The sequence below is a fragment of the Vicugna pacos genome, chromosome 20 (assembly GCF_048564905.1).
Source record: "Vicugna pacos chromosome 20, VicPac4, whole genome shotgun sequence".
NCBI lineage: Eukaryota > Metazoa > Chordata > Mammalia > Artiodactyla > Camelidae > Vicugna > Vicugna pacos.
The window spans coordinates 3,836,840-3,859,453 of record NC_133006.1 but is presented as its reverse complement, the minus strand read 5'-3'; the positions used below and the strand labels follow the sequence as shown (position 1 = coordinate 3,859,453).

General features: G+C 42.7%; 1 protein-coding gene across 6 annotated transcripts in view; it reads left to right on the top strand.

Moving 5' to 3' along the window:
• Positions 1–18,081, top strand: part of LOC102532259 (ankyrin repeat domain-containing protein 26-like) — an 89,073-nt gene extending 70,992 nt beyond the window's left edge. For all 6 annotated transcript variants that reach the window (XM_072944741.1, XM_072944739.1, XM_072944736.1 and 3 more), the window contains 5 exons: positions 4,707–5,069; positions 5,645–5,850; positions 7,436–7,649; positions 12,329–12,374; positions 13,538–18,081. In XM_072944741.1, the coding sequence (XP_072800842.1) occupies positions 4,707–5,069; positions 5,645–5,850; positions 7,436–7,649; positions 12,329–12,374; positions 13,538–13,605 (897 nt within the window). In that variant the 3' untranslated portion in view covers positions 13,606–18,081. The remainder of the gene's footprint in view (positions 1–4,706; positions 5,070–5,644; positions 5,851–7,435; positions 7,650–12,328; positions 12,375–13,537) is intronic.
• Positions 18,082–22,614: the final 4,533 nt, after the last annotated feature.

The window sequence follows — 22,614 nt, the reverse complement described above, 5'->3', positions numbered from 1 at the left end:
GAGTTCTTTTTGTATCCTGGGTTCAAATCTTTGATCAGATGTAGGATTTTCGAGTATTTCCTCCTGTTCAGGAGATTGCCTTCTTACCTCCTTGATGGTGTCTTTTGAAGACTAGTTTTTAATATTGATGAAGTTCAGTTAATCTATTTCTGTCTTTTACTGTCCTACCTAAGAAACAAGTGCCAGATCCAGTCATGAAGACACACACCTGTGTTTTCTTCTAAGAATTTTGTAGTTTTAGCTCTTTAATTTTGAGTTAATTTTATATGTACTGTATGAGGTAGAGGTCGAATTTTGATCTTTTGCATGTGGATATCCAGTTGTCCCAGTACCATTTGTTAAAAAGACTGTTATTGTCTCATTCAGTTATTTTGACACTCATATTGAAAATCAGTTGACTGTAAATGTGAGGGTTTCTTTTAGATTCTCAGTGGTGATGCATTGATCTATGTCCTATGCCAGTTCCAAGTCAGATGTTATGAGAACTCTTTCCGAGTCACCTTGCATATTACCAGTTGTTTTACATAGTAATAAAAAGTCAGTGTCGTGGAATGTCTGTAATTCCACTTCTGTGGAGATCTGCTGCTTCCTAAAGGGGTCTGTGGCCAGCTTATACCTTGCTGACTCTGTGACAGGACAGAAAGTAGGCTTCCAAAGGTAAAGTCCATTCCTTCCCCCCATTCAGACCTTCAGTTTCTCACCCAGTGCCTCCCATTTCACTCCAGTTTCCATTAAATCATGGTCACAGGATCTGCTGACTCAGTCTGCAATATACTTCATTATGTTGCACTTATTATAATTCATAGAGTCATCCATAGATTTCACTATCTAGAGGCAAAAGATTAAGCCTGGAAAAGATTAATTCAACCTTCCTCTTTGGAAGCCTCTCTAATCCATCTTGCGGTTCACGATGAAGTCCTCTCTTGGCTTGGTTCTTGTGTGTAACACTGGTGCTGATCTTGTTCTTGGTGTAGGTCCTGCACTCTCAGTTCCCTGTGTCTACCTCCTTTTACTTAAAGCTCCCTGTGTCTACCTCCTTTTACTTAAAAAGAGAGATGCCTAGCTGCATTCTATAGCTGAATACATAATGAATGAAATAAATATTTCATCCCATCCAAGGAAAATTTTTCAAGAGTACAGCTGTTAAAAATTAGATAATGTTCAGTTTATCAGAAACAGATAACAGATTAGTAATTTGAATTTCAAAAGTTCAATGCCAATCTGTGTGATATGGAGAAGCATTGTGCTACAACATAAAGCTGAGACAGTCTTAACCTTCCGTTAACCAACAAGCTTTGAAGTAAGGCAAAGGAAAAATTGTATTTAAGTACTGCCAAAGGACACTACATTTATGGTTCCATAATATTTTATTTTCTCTCTGAGGAAAGGAAAATGAAGAGTGAGTGCTAGATTAATAAGTTCTCAAAGCTGCCTGACTCTTAGAAGTTCAGTTAACTGAAATGAGGTAAAAAGGCTGATTTTGGTAAACTGAGTATTTCTAGTTGTTTTTCAGTTATTAGACTTCAAATCCTATGTCTCCTCACTTACCAGTCTTCCTTATCCTCAAATTTGAGGGGAAATTGTGAAATACATGCCAATTTGTAAGAAACTGTACTTGGAGGGAACTCTGAAGTACCTTCCTTCTCACTAGTTCTTAGGTCTTTATCTGCTGCTTCTCATCAGCATTTTGTCATTAATAAGTGAATCTCAACGTTTGTTACTTTCCACTTTATAGGAGACCAATTCCTACTCTATTCAAGTTACATTTCTTACTGTCTCCATTCATCCACTTTCCTGTTTATATGTTTTTGCCTAACAAACTGCCCAAAGTTCAGTGGCTTAAATAAGCATTTATTTTGTTCACAACCGACAGTTAGGAAAAGTGTGGCCAAGACAGCTGGCCTCTATTCCTCTCAGCTTCAGGTGGGGCAGCTCGAAGGCGGGGGGGCCTGGAATCACTTGAAGATTCATCCGTTGATGTCTGATGGTTGGTGTTGGCAGTGGGCTGTGGCTTTGGTGGGGCGGGCAGGTGGACTACCTCCCCTGGAACACCTAAGCTGTCTTTGTGGCCTGAGCTTGCCCACATGAGACTGGGTTCCAGGGTTAAGAGCGAGGCAGAAGCTGAACTGCCTTTTCAAACCTAGCCATGCAGTTCACTCGGTGCCACTTTCACTGTTTTCTGTTCTTTAGGAGCAGGTCACTTAAGGTTGGCCCATATTCTACTTTTTTATGGAATTAATTTTGAAAGTTTATGGAGACATTTAAAAACCAGCATAATCTACTCATTAGCCACAATGTTTTCTTACTGCTTCCATACAAGAAATCCACTTATCCCCACTCAGTCCCTGAGCAGGTCTCGGTCGCTGTGGTGTTAGGCTCAGGCTCCAGTCCAGGGTCTTACTTTCCCATCTTCATTAGGTCCAGGTGGGGCTGAGGCTCCTGGGCATGTTTTCTGGAGTACAGCCCCTTGGGTACACTCCTCTCAGTGCTGAGGCTTGAGGATAAGGAGACACGGGTTATTCGCCGCCACACATCCAACATTCTGCTTAACTGCTAAGGACTCCCTCACTCACAGATGGAAGCTAGGAGGCACACTGGTCCATAACAGTTCTGAAATGCAGCCTGATGCTGCTGGCTGTTTGATTAGGACTTAGTCCTAACCCTGGGAGGGGTTCTCCTTCGCTGCCCTCTCTGAGCTCTTTGTTCTGTCCCTTTCATGAGCAGTGACCTGTGTTTGCCGCTGAGTAGTTCTCTCAAGCCAGCTTCCTCCTTGTAGACCTTCTAAGAAAATCCCAAAGGCCTCTTCCCGTTTTGCACTATCTTTGTCTCTTTCAGTCCAAGCTAGCAAGCAGTGTTTTTGCTACCACAGTTCTCTTTAAAACTTTGAGTTTCCTGTGAATTTTATTGGGGTTCCTGCCATTGGAAAAGCTACTCTCACGTCTTTTTGAGATAAACTCTTCACCTTGGGCTTCCTGTGAAGCTGTTGTGGGACCATGCCTGTAAAACTCTTATGCTTTTAAGATCTTTAAAGGAATTTGAGGCGGCACCTTAAATCTTTCCAAGGTCTTAACAGAATGTTGGCTTCATCTTCACACTGTTTTCCTGGCAGCACCCTAGATTTGATCTTAGCCCAGAAGCCATTTCTCTGCTTACCCGTTATGTGACAATTGGGCATTTGTTTGTTTGTTTTAGCTTATCTCTCTCATCAAGTTTACTTTCAGCTGTTTGGTAGCAAGAGTCCCGTTTCCTCCGGTTTCGGTGTCATTTTCTTCCCTGGCCTAGAAGCCGTCACTCTCAGCCCTTCAAGGGCCCTCAGGCTTCCACTCACAGTCTCGGGGACACTTTGGATTTTCACTCTTAATCTTCTCTACATCTGTTCAGGTTTCACCTGCCTCCAGGTTCAAAGGCATCCCCACATTTTGGGTTCTTTTTTAATGGCTGTGCCCCATTTTTAATATCTGTGCCAGTTATTTATTGCTAATAATTTGTATAATAAACTGCCTCAAAACCTGGTGACTCAAAACCACATCTGCTTGGTTCACAAATCTGTATTTAGATAAGGCTCAGAGGAACCAGCTCATTTCTTCTCCACTTGGCATCAAGTGGGCACTAGAATAATCTAAAGGCTTCTTCATGCTCATATCTGGAAGTTGGAGCTGGCTTTGGTTAAGGACATTCCCTGGGGTCATCAGCTGGGATAGCTGCATGTACAAGGACTCAGTAAGTGGCCTGGGCTTCACAACATGGTGGCTGGGTTCTAAGGGTGAGCATCCCTACGGAGTGAAAGTCAGAAGCCATTTAGCCTTAGAAATCACACAGCAGTGTCCCCACATTCTGTCCTCTAGAAACCAGTTGACTGAGGCCAGTACATACTTCAGGGGAGGGAATTTCACAGGAGAAGTGTCAAGGAATTTGTAGAGTTGTTTTACAACCACCACCTCCGCTTGCCTTGTCTTACCAAATAATTCTTCTATCTGAAGGAAAGTAGTTCTTTCCAAGTCAGTGTCACTGAAATTCCAGCAAGTATTTGTTTTTGTTGAGTATGTTCTCTTGTTTTGTGGAGAGCCACAAAGGATTACAAGAATGAAGGCTATTTTGTTTGTTTAGAAAAATGTATAGATCACCTTACTAAACCACTACACTAGGAGGTGGATTTCTCCTTAACTCTGTGAATCACTCATTGCTCCTTGGAATGCAATTCAAACAAGCATAAAATATTTGTGGTTCAGAGAAAAGGCTTATGGCATTAGAACCCATATTTGTAAGACGTATAAATTGCAGTCTTTTTTTCAAAATCTTGTTTTGGGAGGCATTTATTAATTCAGCCCTAAGTAACTCAATATGATCTCCCTAAAACTTTAAAAATCGTGGAGAGTTAAGACTTGGGGGAAGAAGGGGTAAGAGACTTTCTACTAAGAGGTGCCTTGTAGTCATTTTATGTAGGAAAGACATGAACCAATTACAGAAAAATAGTGTAAAATCAAGTACAAATGAATAACAAGGATGATGACAGTAAACAGTATTGTTTTGTGACTCTTGGTGGTTTGAGCTTTTTTCTTGATTTTCTGAGTAATTTGAGTTTCTCCATTCCACAAGGCAGATACCATTTTATTGTAACTGAATTTATTTCAACCTTTGATGCTGGGTTAGAGTTAGGCTGTTCTCAGTCTGCTAACCTCATTGCCAATTTTATCATCTTCATGCAGAATGGTGATCTTCCAGCAAAAGTGGAATCTATGTCTTCAGTACTTCTCCATTTTAGTGCAGAAACTCAACTTTTTCTAAAGGAGTTATTTATGAAAGAATTGCAAAAGAAATCTGACACACTGGAGGAAGAGAAAAAGCAGTTGGAAGAAGAAGTAGTGCATCTCAGGCGTCACCTAGAAATGAACGCAGTGGAACACAGTCCAGTGGAGCTGTACAAATGGGAGACTGAGGAGCAAGAAAGACGGGATGTAGTGGAAAAACTGAAAAAACTCAGTCAAGTCATGCGGTACAAACAGGAGACTGAAGAGCAAGCAAGACGGGATATTGCAGAAAAATTGGAAGAACTCAGCCAGTTTTTACAGGTGAAGCATTGATCTGTAACGTGCTCTAACTCACTTCGCTGAGAATTACAGTTCGGATGTGTACATTTTATGTGTTTCCACTACTTCCCATATAGCAGTTTGTTTTGTAGATTTCTGGAAGGCAGGCCACATTTGTTACTCCCTTTAAATAATTCAGTTTCCATCATTACTATCACTAAATTGATGTTTCAGAACAACTCTCACTAGACAATCGTTTTTAAGACCAATTGGTGTAAATCAAGACCACTAGGAGGAAAAGCATATGTTGTGATGTAAATACTGTGCCACATTCTTGGATTACTCCTAGGTTGTATTGTTCAATTTTTAAAGGTTTAGATTGATCCTATTATTCTTTGAACTGTCACATTACATGAGTACTAATATAAGAGTGATTCAACTTTAATTTCGTAATTCAGATTTAATTCACTTGACATTGATGATAAGTAGTTTAAAGTTCAGCTTTTTTTTCACACTTAAAATTGCTCTCTGAATCACTGACTCAAAACTAAAGGGAACAAATGTAACTACTCAGGTTATAAGTATTTTTAAAATTATGTCCTTTTAATTTGCTGTAGGCCCAAGCAGCATCCCAAGAAGACTTGCTAAGAGAGTATAAACGTGCTTCAGTAAGTCAGATGGAACACAGAGTTAAAGATCTGGAAACGGAACTGAGAAGGAAAACTTCTCAGTTTGATTGTAATGAAAAAGAACTGGAAAAATACAGGCAGCTGTACCTGGAAGAGCTAGAAAATAGTGTGTCATTGGCAAGTCAACTAAACACGTAAGTCAAAATGTAGAATTATAGAAAGTAATTTAGGTTGTTAATTTGCCTCTAAGGCATAATTTTTATTGAGCCAGTTTCATGAGGTGGGTAGCAAGTGAAAGCTGACTAGATAGTGTAATCTTGGGAAGTGGTGTTAGTAAATGAACTCTCCTTTAAAATGTCAGTCCAGGGCAGTTTGCATCTCGCTGCCTTTTGTTGCTTTTACATGACTTTTTTTTTTATATTTGCATATATTTAACCTGATCTAGTCTTTAAGCTAGGGGTTTTGCAAACTTTGTAACTTAGACAGCCATATTATCACAAAATTTGTAGCTGAAATTCCCATAAATAGAAATGTTAATGAGTTAATTTTAAACTGTGTTTTGGAAGAGTACATCTTAAACCCAAGGGGCCCCATTCTGGTGTTTGGTGAATTTACTTTCTTGATTGTGATATTTGGTGTCACCGCTCATGGGCACTGATATGAAGTGCTGTATCCTTCTAAGTTTGTCTCCGCTACGTAAAGGCATGCTTGGGGAATAGAGGGAAATTCACTTAGGGGTGACAGGCAGTATAGTGGTTCACAAAGTGGCTAAAAAGGATATGGTGGCCTGCCCGAGGGGGTGTGTGGAAGACAGAAAGGGTAGGTCCCACCTCCGGTGCCTGAGTAGCAGTGTTATAAGCTACAGGTCTCCCCGCTATCCAAAAGTAGAGTGTTTTCATGAAAGTTGTTGGTGTAAAGCAAAGAGGCAGTTAGGACACATCTTGCTGGTGGATGCATGAAATAAATATGCATAAGGCACAGGCACTCACAGACACAGTCCAAAGCCGTGGTGGCGTGATGCTGGGACACTGAGTGTGGCTCTGCGGAAGGAGCTCGGTGGGGCCCCTCTCGCTGCTCGGGGTGCTAGTTGCCCCTCTGATGGCTCGGGCTAAAACAAACACCCAGCGCTATTCTGGCTTTTTGCTTTCTTTTCATAAAAGTGAAAATCCGCTTGAGATTTTTTTTTGGTTATGGAAAACAGGTGCTGATGTAGGCCTCTCGTAAAAGCGAAGTAACAAAGTGAGCTTTGGGAAATTGGGGGACACTTGAAATTGCCCATGGCGCTGTCATAGTTCTTTCCCACCATCGACTCTGCCGCCTGGTGCCCCCCAGAAGTGGTGGCTCTAAACTGTTCCTCAGTGCCATGTGCTGAATTTCTCCCAGGTATATAAGGGGGGTGAAAGCAAATGCTTGAAAATGGCTATGAGGGATGGTTTATTTTTTATTTCTAAACTGGTTTCCTTAGGGTGAGTATGTCTAGATGCAGCCAGTGCAGAAGGCAGCAGGGATCCTCTTTGGGGGCGTCTCCATCGCTGACTCTCCCCACTTTGAAGTACTTGTTAGTTAAGGGCCCCCCAGGCATATACGTCCTTCTTTAGGACAGTTTTAAACTGTAATTGTTTACAGTAGGTCTGCGCTGATGTATGTTTTGGTGTCAAAACACAGTTTAATGGGACAATCTGTTTACTATTATAGCAACTTGAAAAATACACATTAAAAGTACACATCACTTAGAAAGAAAATGAAATGAATGAAATCTGTGCTTTGCGATCCTCGCAGGGCTAATGAGAGGCTGGCAGCAGTGAGCACTGAGCTTCAGCTGGAGAAGCAGCACAAGAGTTCTCTCCTCGGCTCTGTTCCCACAAGGCCTGTTGACGGACCGCCTTCTGATGAAAGTTCTAGTAGTAGCGTAGAGACCGAAAGGAGTCTTACTCGAAGAAGGAACTTCAGGAATTTTTCAGATCCTTCAACTAGCATAAGCGATCTGTTCAGGGTTAGTTATGTTATCTTTTTTTTCCTTGGGTTTCAGATTTCTGATACAATTCTTGTTTTTAATGTGATGAAATTCTGAGTTGTTTATTTGACTTCTGCACACTAAGTAAAAGCCATAATTAATTGTGCTAATAAAGGAGACAGAAATTGTATAATTCTTTAAAGTCCCTGGACTTGTAATTTTCAAGAGATACCTGTCATTAACTTTATTCAATAAATGCAACTGACAAATTCTTAATTTCTTAAAAAGCTCCATTTTAAATTCTAGTTTAGAAATTAAGTATTATTGCCAAATAACTAGAGATCCACTTTCCAATGTTTGGCTTAGCTTCTGATTGATTTCGGTTTGGCATTGGTTCATAGTCATTTTCAAGTTTTGCTGCACCCCAGTTTTTCTACCCCTAAGCATAAGTAAATGATTGGCATTGAGCTACTTAACCACATGCAGATGTTTTTTATTTAAAAGAATCCAAGATATATTCTTTTTATGAATTCAGTAAAATTGTAACACTAAAAACATTACATTCTGTTCTTAAGTTTAAAATTTTTATCATTTTCTTCTGTAAGAGTACATCCTTAATTGCTATTTTACTTACAGAATTGTTATTTTAATTGTTATAAAATGTCTTACTGAGCAATTGTAGAACATTTCTAAGTATGTAGTGAAGTAAAGCAAATACTTAAGTTTTTAAAATGAAGTTCACTTATATCTCTGTCTTGCCCTCACTAGGAATACTGAGGTGGCAATGATAGGGAGTCTTTAAATTACAACCAGTTTTCATTGTGTATCATTGTTGTTAAAATAGCCATTTAAATCGGTGCGCGTTGGTTTATGGTTTGATAGTGTTTTCATGATCTTCTTGATGCAGAAAACGGTAGCACGGGCCCTTGTTGAGTGAGGTCTCAACCTGTTTTTTCTCACTTGGCTTCATCTCATAATAAATCGAAGAAGGAAAAAGCTCAGGTTTCATAGTTTTGTGGGTAAATTGAGTCTAAGTGCTTCAGAGTCATGAAACCAGACTGCATGGTGTTAAAAAAAAAAATGCATGGCTAACACTTCTGTCAGTGGCTAAGCATGATGCAAACTCGAAATGTTTTCATTAGTTGTCACCAAAAAATCGACAGTGGGTCACTTGACAGGATGACGGTGGAAGAGTGTGAGTGCAAAAGCAGTACAGGAGAAGACTCCTGAGGACAGTTGTTTCCTTTGATGTTTTTGGAGGAAAGAGGTGTCTATTTTTCAGTACTTCTAGATACACTGGAAAGTGATTTATTTTAAACCCAGTGTTGTAGTTCCGAGGTATACGTAGTTCTTCTGTGGGGCCGAATCATGCTGGGTTTAGCAGGGAGGTTAGCAAGCCCAGCTTTGTCCTGGTGCAGAGACACGGCTCCCTCAGTGCTGCCGGGCACCTCACAGGAGTTACTGTACAGTTACTGTTTACAGATTTTTTAGTCAGACTTAGAGAAAGAAAGTGCGTTGTGGAATTGCTAGGGATGTAATTATTTCTGCTGGGAAAACATAAATGCCATGAGAGGTGTGAACATACTGTTTAAAATGACAGGAAGTTTTTGCATGGGGCTTAACAAAACAACAGACTTGTACAGCTTTTCAGCTATGGCTCTAGAAAGCAAAATGTTAAAAATGGCATTGGGATTGACTTTAACATTCTCCTTTATGTGCAAGGTTTTAACATTTTGGACTGTTCCTACTGTGAAGTTCCAGCTTACTCAGCATTTTCTTCTAACTTGACAGAAGTGTTGCTCTAAATCTGTGATTTCAGTTGTGCTAGTTGTGGAAGAAAGTTTTTTCCAGTTCGTAAAACTTGGGTTTATTGCCTCAACTGCTGCATGAAGTATAGCCTTGTCACGTGACATCGTTGTAGCGGTAACAGATGAACCCCGTATCTGTTTTGCTAGTTTGTACCCTCAGATTTCACATTCTAGTTTATTTCTGGGATGTTTTGTCCTACATGTCAGAAGCAGTTTTACAGTTTTACTCAGTTGTGTTATTTAATTATATTACTGTAAAATACAAAAAGTTAAAATTAGCCTGAGCAGATACATCACTGTTAGATTTTCTTGCGCATAGAATTTTTTTCTGAGAACTGAAAACTTAAAAGTGGATTCCAGACAATCTTATAACAGACAGAATTTCTCTGTTTTAGAGATTTTTTTATGTTCAAGAGTTTTTAAGTATTGGTGTGCCTAACATGAAGCATGGCCCCAATAGTTAATAAGTGTCCTTCAAGTGTATTTTAAATAGGAAGACTAAATTTTACACTCATTGATTTTGGACTTCTGGTGTATTACTGATACTTTCAAACATTTTCTAATGATTTATTTAAGTAATTTTTAAATTTCTCAAATGTCCATTCAGTTTAGCAGCTCTTTTTCTAAATGGGATTATAGCAGTGCACCAGAGCTAAAACGATTAACATTCCTAAGCCTGTAACTTTTTACACGACACAGCACTGTGTCTCAGCAGAATCTGGTCACGTTTCTTTTAAAAGTAGGCTTCCGAGGCAGGGCGCATCCACTCTGAATTTTAATTCTAATCAAACTATCACAGTAGTTAAGCTCATTTCTCGAGGCAGAGGCAGAGTTCAGTAACCTTGTTTCTGGTATCAGCTCTCTGCCCTGTGGACTCCCTCCTGCCCTCATTTCATTTTGTCTGAATGGACAAATGAGGAAGCGTGTTATCTTTTGAAAGACAATCACTCAACTTCTTCCAGTTCTTTTTCTTTCATTCACTTTTTTCTCTGTACTTAATTTTTCAGCTCCTAGATCAACAAATTCTCATTTCTTTTCTCTGCAGCAAAATACATGTATTTAATAGTTACAAACTGACAAATGTCATTTCCTTCATATATTAACCTATTTACAACAGGATGATGAATCAAAGTGGTTAAATGAGTTGATTCTATTACATTTCTGGAATTGTACTACTTTTTATAACATTTAAAATAAGAATGACAGCAAGTTTTAACTCAAAAGTATCAATAATCGGAAAATATATTCACTTCGGAAATGAACGTGTGTGTATATGTGTGAGGCAAGTGTGTTTTTATCAAGTTGATCTCGGAAAGAGAGGGCAGCATTATCTTCCAGCCTGTGACCTGAGTTTTGACCTCAATCCTGCAGTGTCCCCAGTGGGACCTTCCATTTCTATGGGACATGGTATGCAAACTGCCAGTTATGAGACAGTCCTCCTAATTAAAAATCATTAGAATTAGAACTTGCTGGTACATTGTCTTCCTGTGTATAATTTTCTCATCTTTCTGTGTTTTTGTTAAATGGAAAAGTTTAAAACTGCAGGTGCCTTCTCCTTATTAATGTTGGACTTCAGACCACTTCCACCATCAGGACATGGGGGTCCTCACCTAGAAATAAACATAAAAGTCCCAGAAGTACCTATTTAGGAAAATAGCTTTGCAGAGGAAAAGATAGTAATCTTACATTCAACTCATGTAAAAATGTGATCTACATTTTGCAAAGAGTTTATTAACAGTTACATGAAGTTATTTAAGTAAAGGCTTCTGCCTTCATCTGTTGGGCATTTTTCACTTCACAGGACCCTCCTGGCACTGTTGTCACATTGTTGATGGCAGAAGGCCTCTCTAGAATGCTCTTGTCAGACAGTGTTACGGAAAACATTCTCTGAAAATACTGGCAAATGGTATCCCCAAATTTTATCTTTGCATCTAACATTTACAAAGACCTCAGCTCTTTTGTCACTGTTATCACCACAGTGTTTATTATGTCTGGTGTACTAATTTAGACCCTGTTCAGTGAGCAGGTGACTTTTATAAGAAAGATTTTTAAAAGAACACTCTAGATGGGGACACGTAGTTTGAAATGTCCCCACACATTTCATAATCAAGTACGTAACTAATTAAGTCAAGTTTCAAAAAGTTGGCCCTAATTTCTAGAACAGAAACAAAGTTACAGTTAAAGAATTACATATTGTTTTCCTTGTTTCTAACTCTAGGTAGTTGTGAATCAGGAACCAACTTTGAAAACTGGCGCTAGCCTCTCCTTTTCTTCAAGCAGATTTTCTGATAGAAATATCTTAGTCATATACAGAGAGCAAAATACATTTGCTTAACTTGTTTGCCAGTAGAACTTTCACTTGACATCATAACAGAGCCCTTTTTTTTTTCATTTTATGCATCTACAATTCTGTGCTAAAACCATTAGCGAGAACAGACCTTAAAATTTTAGTTTTCTAAAAGTGCAGGAATGGAAAGCTCATTTTAAGGAAAAACCCATTAACGTTAAGAAAACTAAACTTTTATAAAGGGCAGTTTTCCTGAGAAATGCAAAGTAATGCATTCAGTGTAGAACGTGACTTGAATTGTTTAAACTCTTTGTGCTGATAAGATCGGGCATCGCTCTCTGAGATTATGTGCATCCGACAGGGCAGGGCTCACTGTGCTTTATTTACATCAGGGGAATCTAAATAGCCTTACGTACATATGTTGTCTATTATCTAAGATCAAAGAAAGTAGGAATTTATTTTACTTATTCCTGTGATTATTTTTTCTATTTAAGCAATCCCCAAGTTAGGTCAAGTCTCTAAAAGTATTATTTAAAGGCCACATTTGATAAGCTAGCTGTCATTCCTATGATAGTGTTTCTTGTTTAAATTAAACATTAAAAATAATGTTTGACTTATTTCAGATGCGGAAGAAGTTGGAGAATAATATAGATAGAGAATTAAAAGAAGGTATGTTGCCAACATTTCTGAATTAAATTTAGACATTGATTTCCGAAATACACTGTAAACAGTAAATGGCACCTCTTTCTATTGTTTGAATAAGAGATACTATGTTAGGTTTTTTCTTACACATAGGTAATGAAAAATGTGAAAGCGTAATTTGATTCATAATGATAAATGTACTTACTCCTCATTTATTCATCATGATCCATAGCTTTAAAAAAATATCAAGAAGTCTGTGTTCTCTCTCTATTTCTGGCTGTGCCCTTCTCCTGCTGTCCCCGTGGGCCTGTCACCTGCACACGGACCTGTTCTCAGAAAGCATGGAGGTCATCAGCTTCTCGAGTTTGGTAGTGACTGAGGCCAAAAACCCAGACTCAAGCAATCACAGTTCATGTAGCTGTCCCCTGGTGGATGACAATTAATTTCCTTTCATTCACTTTGTCACTGGTTAATAACATTGTGCCCTCAGGAAAAATTCCAAATTCCTTAGCTTGGAAGAAAAGTACCCACATCGATTTGGCTCTTGCCAGAGTCTTCAGCCGTATCTCTTTACTCCCCTGCTCTGCCCCTTGGCTCCAGCGACTGGTCAGACTGCGTCCAGCTCCGCGGGCGCCCTTCCTGCCTCTGCTCTTTGTGTTTGCTTCTTGCCTCTCCCTCCCACACTTTCTCCTCCTCCTTCAGGTATCTGCTTACACATCACGGCCACCAAAGAGGGGACAATATTGACAGAAAGCTGGACGTCCCTTCTGAGTGTTCCAACTCTGCCCTCTTTTATACCTGTCATGGCATTTATGTCTCTGTACCGAAACTGCCTGTTCATCTGTTTCTCCAGTTTACGGTACAAGATCTTTCAGGGTGGACTCTGTCATCTTCATCTTGTGGTTCCAGTGCTTGTCACAGTGCTTTAGCACATGGTTGCTGAGTAAATGAATGAAGAATGAGAAAACCAGGCGCTCTGATCCTTAGCCACAAAAGCAGTTAATTCAACGTGCAGCCCTGGGCAAAGTGTAGAGTAGTACTCTTGTGTTTTGTGTTGTAATCGTATGTAGGTATTTTTCATTCTTGTTAAAATTTAGAAGAGTCTCAGCTTTTCTTAAAAAATAAGCTGACATTTAGTTACGTATGAAGTATTTTAAGTAAAGAATCTTATTCTTTCATTTTCTTTCCAGCTACTATTGAACTTGAATCTAAGTCCTACAGACTCTCTCGTAGGCTCGATGGACGAGTCAAGTCTTAAGTCCAGATCTGGTTTTGGAAGCATGTGAAGAATATGTGGAGATTTTGAAGAAAAGTATCCGATCTACAAGATAAACAGTAAACATTTACCTGCTGGGCTGTCTGCCTAACAGGTAGTGAAGGTAGCTGTGCTCATTCACAGCTGGTGTGGGCGCTGCCTCGCCTACAGGGAAGAGATTGATGCAAACTCTGCTATTCCTACAGCACTAGCCAGTGAGCTGAAGCTCGCCTGAATGTCCTCCAGGCTGAGCTGGGGTCACTGCTGGCAGCAGAAGACTGCCTTTGTGAAAGAAAAATAAAAATGGAGTCTGCATTGCTCGAGAGGGCTCACTAAGGAGGTGTGACTTATGCACATCTCAGCCCACAGAGAATCCGGCCCTGTGAGCATTTATTGCCCTAATGAAGTCATCCTGAACATCTGCCAGAAACTTCAGCTACTTACTGAGCCCCTACCCTAAAATAACCTGTGATTCCTTAAGGACACGTGTCTCATGACTGGCTCACGTCAATGTCAGTCACAATCCTCATCAGGAGACTTTTGACAGCCTCTTCGCTTTTTGTCTTTATAAGCGCCTGACTCCCGTCCTTGAAACACTCAGTTTTACCCAAATCTGTGTCTCCCAAGTTGCAATTTATTTCTTCCAGTTTTATTGAGAGTTAATTGACATGCAGCACTGTATTATAAGTTTAAGGCATACAGCAGCAATTTCACGCTGCCCTTGGCCGAGACCCCCCCCCCCCCAGCTTATCAACACAGGTGAGGCAGAGCACCGCACAGGCCAGGGGCAGAGGCTCAGGGCGGGAATGGCAGAAAATCTGAACTTGTAGAGAGACGGGCCCAGGGTCAAGCTGGATGAAGCCAAGAGCCCTGCCTCCAAACAGGTCTTGGGGGATCTGGCAGGGAGGGGAGGAGACCTCAGGAATCTCTGTGCGCTAAAGTTGGGTTTGCCACCCTGACTCTTCCTTTAGCCTTCTCTGTGACATTTATTTTTCCACGCCTCAATTGCCCCATCTGTAAAATGGAAACTATATGTGAGGGACTCCATGGAGACCTGTGTCCCGTTGCTGCCGATGACCACTGTGGGGTCTGGGCGAGCCTCCACTCCCCTTTGGGTCTCCATTTCACCAGCCATAAGATGAGGGGTTTGGATGGGGCAGGCTTGAGGGATTCTCTCTTCAAGCTGGGATTCAGATAAACCTCAACTTGAGCCCAGGAAATGTGGATTCTGTGACCTTGGCCAAGGCCCTTCACCTTTCTGAGCTGCCTCAGTTTCCTCACCTGCAAAATGGGGATCACACAGGTCCTTACCTCAGAGGATGGGCCTGCAGCTATGAAACAATCCACATAGAAGACTGATCCCACAGAAACTGCCCAAGGACTCCCAGTTCCTGTTAGTAGAGGGAGTAAGTGCAGAGCTCAGGAGTCAGCCTGCGCTGGGATTCAGAACCCACCCGGTGAGGACATCCCTGGAATTCAGTTGCTGTTCTCACTGGGCCTCAGTTTCCTTAGCTATAGAGTGGGGATGATAACGTTTCCAAAGGGTTAATTTCAGGCTTTGAGGATGAAAGAACCATGTGACATGCCCACAGCAGGCACCCAGTACCTGCCAGAGGTGAGGCTGAAGATGCGGGTGATGAGAAAGCAATTCCAGGCAGATGCAGCAAAGTCCCTTTGTCCCCCGTCTCTCCACACGGACATTCCCTCCTGCTGTGGGTCCTTCAGCTCTCTGGTTCTGATGTGCTCATCTCAGCCAGAAGGTTCAGGATCTTGTAGGGGCCACACGCCCCTCAGTCCTGGGAGCCCCTAAACCCTGTGGTTATTAGACCCCATGTGCCAAGCCCCAGCAATGATGTTTGCCGCAGGCAATTGCTTGGATCTTGGCCAAAAGTGGGGGAGAGGAACTGAGGACCCCTCTGGCCACCCTCCTCTGTCCCTGTGATCCTTAGGGCCAAGGAACGCAGAGCACTCAGGGAGGAGGCCGAATTTGGTGCTGGAATAGGAAAGCTTGGCTCTGCTGCAGACTGGCGGAGTGCCTTCAGGGGCCTCAGCAGCCTCACCTCTGAAGTGAGGAGATGCTGCCCTCTGGCTTGAATGGCCAGGGAGTTCTGGGAAAGGGCCCGGCGCACAGTAGGCGCTTAAATCATGTCAGCATTCTCCACTCCCCTAGATGGGGAGAAAGGGGAGTCAGCTCATGTCCAGAGCTCTGCCCTGGTGTGTGCCCGGTGGCACTGTGGATGTTGGGGAGGGCCAGCTGCCAGTCTGAGGTAGATTTGAAGGAACATCACGGTGTATCAGGAGCTGAAACTCTGGCCCTGAGCTCTGCCTTCAGAGCCACTCTTGTGGGTCAGAATCCCTGCAGGGTAGCTGAGTAGTGATGCTGAAAGTCCAGGACCACAAGTTGCCCCATCGCCCCCTTCACCTTGCAGACAGTGCACGTGCTGCTCAGTTATCCTGGTCATCACAGTTCAGATTGTCCCTGTCACAGATCATCAGCAGGATGGCTCCAGACCCACTTCTGCCAACGGCAGAGCAGAGCTGGTGGTGAGGTCCCAGACCAACCAGCACCCCTCCTCAGTGTCCCCCTGGCCAGCCTCTGAACCCTATCTGTTCATCTTCACCCCACCCTCTGAGGATAGGTCCACTCCTGCTCAAGAAATGGAAATGGCTCCCTAGTGCCCACGCCGTCAAGTCTACACAGCTGTCTTTCATGGATGTCCGTGTTATGTCTCCAGCCAACATCCTCTTTCCCTAGGCAACTTCCTGATTGTAAGATCCATTTCTCCGTCCAGGCCTTGTTCCTTGCTGTCCCCGCACGTGGAATGTCGTCCTTCTGGCATCGCTCTGGAGCCCAGCTCAAGTGGACTTCAATTGAGTCCTTGCTCACAAAACCCATCCTGACCTTTCTTCTCTGAGCTCCCAGTGCATTAAGTGCCACCACAGTCCAGCCCAAAGCTCTTAGTTTCGTCCTTGGTAGGTTTCCCTTTTCACCTACATCAGGGTCTTGACATACTACTGCCCAAGGGCCACATTTGGCTCAGCCACTGCCTGTTTTTCTAAGTGGAGTTTTATTGGAACACTGTCACATTCCTTTGTTTCCGTGTTGCCTGCAGCTCTCTCATCCCACAGTGGCAGAACCAAGTAATTCAGCAGAGTCGCCATGGCTCTCAAAGCCTCAAATATTTACTAGCTTGTTCTTGCAGAAAATGTTTGCTGACCCCCAGTCTAGACTGAAAATCCAGGAGTTTTCCCTTCAAAGGAAGGTTTGGGCACCTGTGTGCTTGAAAATTCTTGGTGATGATTTTTCTCCCAGTGAAAGGCCCCCAGCCATGCCTGGTTCCTCTTTGGCCTCCCCGACCTCGGCATCAGCCGGGAGGTAGGGGGACACCTCAGGGGCCTCATCCCTCTTAGCCCAGCCTCGAGCAGCTCCAAACTCCATCCCCCATTCTGGGCCCAGCCAGAAAATCCCCTACTTTGTCCACAAAGCCCCTATCCTGCCTGACTTCACAGCTCAGGTCGCAGTCCAGGGCTGTGTCTGCAAGGGGAGGGCAGAGGATAAGTCACCACAGTGTTCCCAGGAGCCTAGCACAGGCCCATGGACTCCATCTTCTAACCTGTCTCAGGACCCATCTGGGGCCAGACAGACAAGTCATTTCCAAGAAGACACTGCCCAGAGGTGAGAGCATCTGGAGCCCCCCATACTGGGCTAAGGGCGCAGGGGCCTTGGGGGGGAAGAAGGGTCAGAGAAAAGGTCAACTGCTGCCCCCTCCAGGAAGCCTTCCCTGAACTCACTCTCATCTGCATCCCTACAGTCCTCACTGTATGGGATGTGCCCTGTATGGAGCCCGGGTCACCCTGGACGCCCTTGGTCTGTGTGAAGCTGCTTCATCTCCTTGGGATGGGGCAGTGAGCCTGGACTCTGTTGTCAGACAGTCGTGGATGTGAATCTGGGCTGGCACCTGCTGGCTGTGTGGCTTCTGAGCCTCACCTTCTTCCCAATTCCCAGCCCCCTTCCCACCTTCTAATCTTTCTCCCTAGAAATGTGGGGAGATTTTACAACACCAATGAGACACTGAAGGGAGAGAGAAGACCCCCAGCCCCCAGTACAGAGAATTTGAAATGATTTTTAATCGTGTGAAATGACACCCTATCACCATGCAACAGGGCATGAATCTCACAAACACAACATGGGGCAAAAGGACGTGTGTAATATGATTCCATCCATAGAGAATTCAAATATAGGCCAAAATAGACTGTATTATTTGGGTGAGACCACAGGATAGTGGTTACCTCTGCGAGAGGGAGGGGCTTATGATCAGAGAGGAGCTTGGTGACAGGGTATGCTTTGGGGAGCTGGTCACATTCCGTGTTCTGTTTCTTGACCTGAGTGATGGTTGTACAAGTGTTTTCTTGGTATCTATTCATTAATGTGTGTGTATGCACGCACATACACACATGTAAAATAAAGCTTTGTGCACATTTCTCTGTGTATTTTCTTTTTTTAATTAAAAAAATTTTAATTGAAGTATAGTCAGTTATAATGTGTGAATTTCTGGTGCACAGCCTAATGTTTCATTCATACATGTACATACATATATTCCTTTTCATATTTTTTCATTATAAGTTACTACCAGATATTGAATATAGTTCTCTGTGCTCTACAGTAGAAATTTGTTTTTTCTGTATGTGTATTTTCCAGTGAACAAGGATGTTTATGCGTTCTGGGAGGAGGAGGCAGAGAGATACCTAGCCTCTATCCTAAGAAAAGGAAGGCAAATTAAAGCAACAGTGAGAATCAGACCTCTCAGATTGTCAAAAATGAAAAATGGTTGATAATGTACAGTGTTGGCAAGGCACTCTCACCAAATGCTGTTAGTGGGTGTATAAAGTTGTATGGTCTTTTCTGAAGAGCCACTTGGCAATATCTACCAGAATCTTAAATGTACATCACCTATAACTCACTGAAATCTGCTTCTAAAAATGCTTCCTGCACGCAGAAAACAAAACATGGTTAACAAAGGGCACAGGGTGGGGGAGGGGTAAATTAGGAGTTTGGGATTAACAGACACACATGACTCTATATAAAATATATAAACAATAAGGTCCTACTGTAGAGCACAAAGAATGATATTCAGTTTCTTATAATGACATATAATGGAGAAAAACCTGAAGAGAAGAAATATATACATATTTATATGTATAACTGAATCGCTTTGCTGTGTGTGTGAAACTGTTACCGAGTCCAAACTCTGCTCACTGCAGGACAGGCCAATAAATCAAAAGATGAGGTGTTGGGGCAAAGAATGGCAACTTTATTTAGAAAGCCAGCCGACTGAGAGGATGGCAGACTAATGCATTGGAGAACCATCCTCCCCCAGTCAGAATACAGGCCCATTTTATAACAACAACAAAAAAGGATGGGGTGCGTGTTAGTTGTTGTAAACTTCTTGCTGTAGGAATTCTTTGTTCCAGCAGCTGTCCACGTGCGCCAGGTCATGGTTCTCCTCCAAAACCTCCAACAAAACAAATGTTACTTTCTATTCTACAACTTGTTGTTATAGGAGTGCATTAGTACTGACAGCCTCAAAGGTCAGAGCCCCAAGAACAGGCTCTCCTGTCTATTTAAGGCTACAGGCAACATTGTTTCCCAAAAGGTGCAGAGCCAGCAAGACTAAGCCTAGAGAACAGGGCACAGGATTAAAGGAAAAGAACAGATCTAATGTGGAGTCAGATTTGTTCTATTACATAACCAGTATTTGTTATTGTCACTATTTTTTAAACTGCACATGAAAAGATGCTCCCGACGGAGAAGATGGCGGAGTAGAAGGACGCTCGTAGCTCACCCTCTCCCACAAATACACCAAGATCCACATCTACAGACCCACTCAGCCAACCAGAGCACCTGCCAAACTCTGACAGAACATCGCCCTCTTCAAAAGATAAAGACGCCAAAAATCTGGTAGGAGAAAAGGAAAAAAGAAAGAACAAAAGGCAAAAGCAGTGCAGGACGGGTCCCGCGTGGAGGGAGCGGCAAAGGAGGACTGGCGCTCGCTCGCTGGGTCTCCCCTCTCCAACTGAGAGGCCAGCGGGACGGAGGGGGAGCCTCCGAGGCTCAGATCTGTACAGAGCAGCCCTTGTCTGACAGAACTAAGTTAAACGGGCACAGAGTGTTCCCCCAACACCCAGCCTGAGACGCGGGCCAGCAGCAGCGGGCAGGGCCAGGCTGCACAAGCCAGGCGGAGGACGGGGGCGGCTGCACAGAGGCAGCCCCGGGGGACTGCAAGGGGCTGCGCGCCGTGGCTGTGGGTGCACAGGGCAGAACAACCGGGGCCCTGCATAAAATAGCAAGGTTGATGTGCTCTTGGGGGAAGGGTGCATACCCCCATCTCTGAAAACCCGCGGAAATTTTTCAGGGGAAGAGAGGCGGGGCTCAGGCACAGCCGCCATATTCTCCGGCGCTGAGCACCCAGGCGAGGGCAGGGGCAAAACCTGCATCCGCACCGAAGGGCTAAGCAGCCTCAAAGGCCAGACTGAGACTGGCCTACAGCCCGGGGCAGATAGGATCCTTCCATCCTGGTCCCTCAGAGAACTTGCTCCACAAAGACAAACAAGGAGCTGGGCCTTGGCTCCGAGCAGGGATGAGGCTGTCCCTCGGTCTTCCCCGAGCCCACCCGCGGAGCGCGACCAGGGCGGAGCACGCAGCCGCACAGAGCAGCGGAGCTACCGGCGGCGCAGGTAGAGGGAGAGCGGCCCCCCCGCCTGTCGGGCAGGAACACAGCCCCTGGCCGAGGTGCTGGGAGGGGGCACGACCCGCCCTCCTGCCTGGCCAGTCTGCAACATCTGACTGCGGCATCCGGAGGGGCAGTGACCCGCCCGCCCACAGCAGAGGAGAGCTGCACCTGACCCCGTGTTAGGAGGAGGAGGCACAACCTGCTTGCCGACAGGTGCTGGGAGCAGCACAGAAGAGGGCGCCAACAGAAGGCCTCTGAAAACAGCAAGCTGTGCTTCCAAAACCGGACGAAGACAGAAAGACTTCACATTAAAAGCACATACTCCAGGAGAACACCGACAACCCCCCCTTTTTAAAATCTGTTTTTACCTGTTCTATTTTCTATTACTCCCTTAATTTTTACTTCTTAATTCATTTCTATTTCTCTTGGGTTTTGATGTCCTGTTATTGATTAGACACAGGTTTCAAATTCATCTATTCATCTCACCCCCCCCTTTTTTTTAAGGGTTTTAAAAGGACGTCTCAACCCGATTAATACTCTGCTTCAATTCGCTCTTCTATTATTCATTATACACTGTTTTCAAACCCTCTTTCTCCCTTCTTTTAAAATTCTTTCTCTCTCTCTCTTATTTTTTTTCTTTTTTTCCTAAGTTCTCTTCCTAAATAGGCATTAGACAGGTAAAATCCTTAAGGACCAAAATAGACAACTGATACTCCATAAACCACAGTGCCAGAGAGGTATGAGCAAGATGAAGAAGCAGAGAAACCTTTCCCAATTAAAAGAACAAGAGAAATCCCCTGAAAGAAAGATCAATGAAATAGATATTGATAGCCTACTAGATCAAGATTTCAAAAAAGGAGTGATCAAATTGCTGAAGAAATTAAAAGAGATAGTGTTTAGAGATATAAAATATGACAAAAATGAAATTGAAGCTATAAAGAAGAGCCAAGTAGAATGGGTAAACTCATTGACAGAGATGAGGAATGATCTAATAGCTGTGCAAAGCCGACTAGATAATGCAGAGGAACGAATTAGTGATCTAGAAGACAGGGCAATAGAAAGCACCCATTCAAAACTACAAGATAAGCAAATAAAAAATAATGAAAATAGTATAAGGGACCTATGGGATAATATAAAGCATCCCAATCTTTGCATAATAGGGGTCCCAGAAGGGGAAGAAGGATCTAAGGGGATTGAAAAGGTTTTTGAAGAAATCATGACTGAAAACTTCCCAAACTTAAAGAAGGAATCAGATATCAAAGAACAGGAAGCTCAGAGGGTCCCAAACAGGAAGAACCCAAATAGACCCACACCAAGACATATCATAATCAAGATGGCCAGAGTCAAGGATAAAGAAATGATTCTAAGGGCAGCAAGAGAAAAGCAAAGAGTAAGTTACAAGGGAACCCACATAAGGCTCTCAGCTGATTTCTCTACACAAACACTGCAGGCCAGAATGGAGTGGCAAGGTATATTCAAAGCCCTGAATGAAAAAAAGATGCAACCTAGGATACTTTATCCAGCAAGGCTATCCTTTAGGATAGAAGGAGAAATAAAGTGTTTCACATACAAAAAAAAAAAAAAGCTGCAGGAATTTAGCATCACTAAACCCATACTAAAAGAAATATTGAAAGGGCTATTCTAAATAGAAAAGCAGCAGGATGCTACAGAAATGAGAAACTCACAACTAGAAAGGTGATAACTCATGAATTACAAATAAAATAAACATGAAATTATAAAAGAAGACATACAAATCACTGAGAGTGGGAGAGGGAGGCAGGGAAATATAGAATATTTTTTCCTTTCTTTTTAAAATTTTTTTAACAGTAGGATGGGTTTGAGATCATGTTAGTATCAGTTTAATAAAAACAGTTATAGTAATGGGTTAATAGATTTACAAAAAAGGGTTACCACAAGCCAAAAACTTACAAGGGAGTCACAAAAATTAAATAAAATCCATGATAATACAAAGGAAAATTACTAAACCACAAAAGGAAGAAGAACGGAACAAAGAGGATATACCAATTCTACTGCAAAGGTAAGTTCAAAATGGCAATAAACACACATCTATCATTAATTACTGTAAATGTTAATGGAATAAATGCTCCAGTCAAAAGACATAGAGTGGCAGACTGGATATTAAAGCAAGAACCTTCAATATGCTGCATACAAGAGACCCACTCTTGGGAGAAGGACACATATAGATTGAGAGTGAAAGGATGGAAAAGGATATTCCATGCGAATGGAAAAGCCAAAAAAGCAGGTGTTGCAGTACTGATTT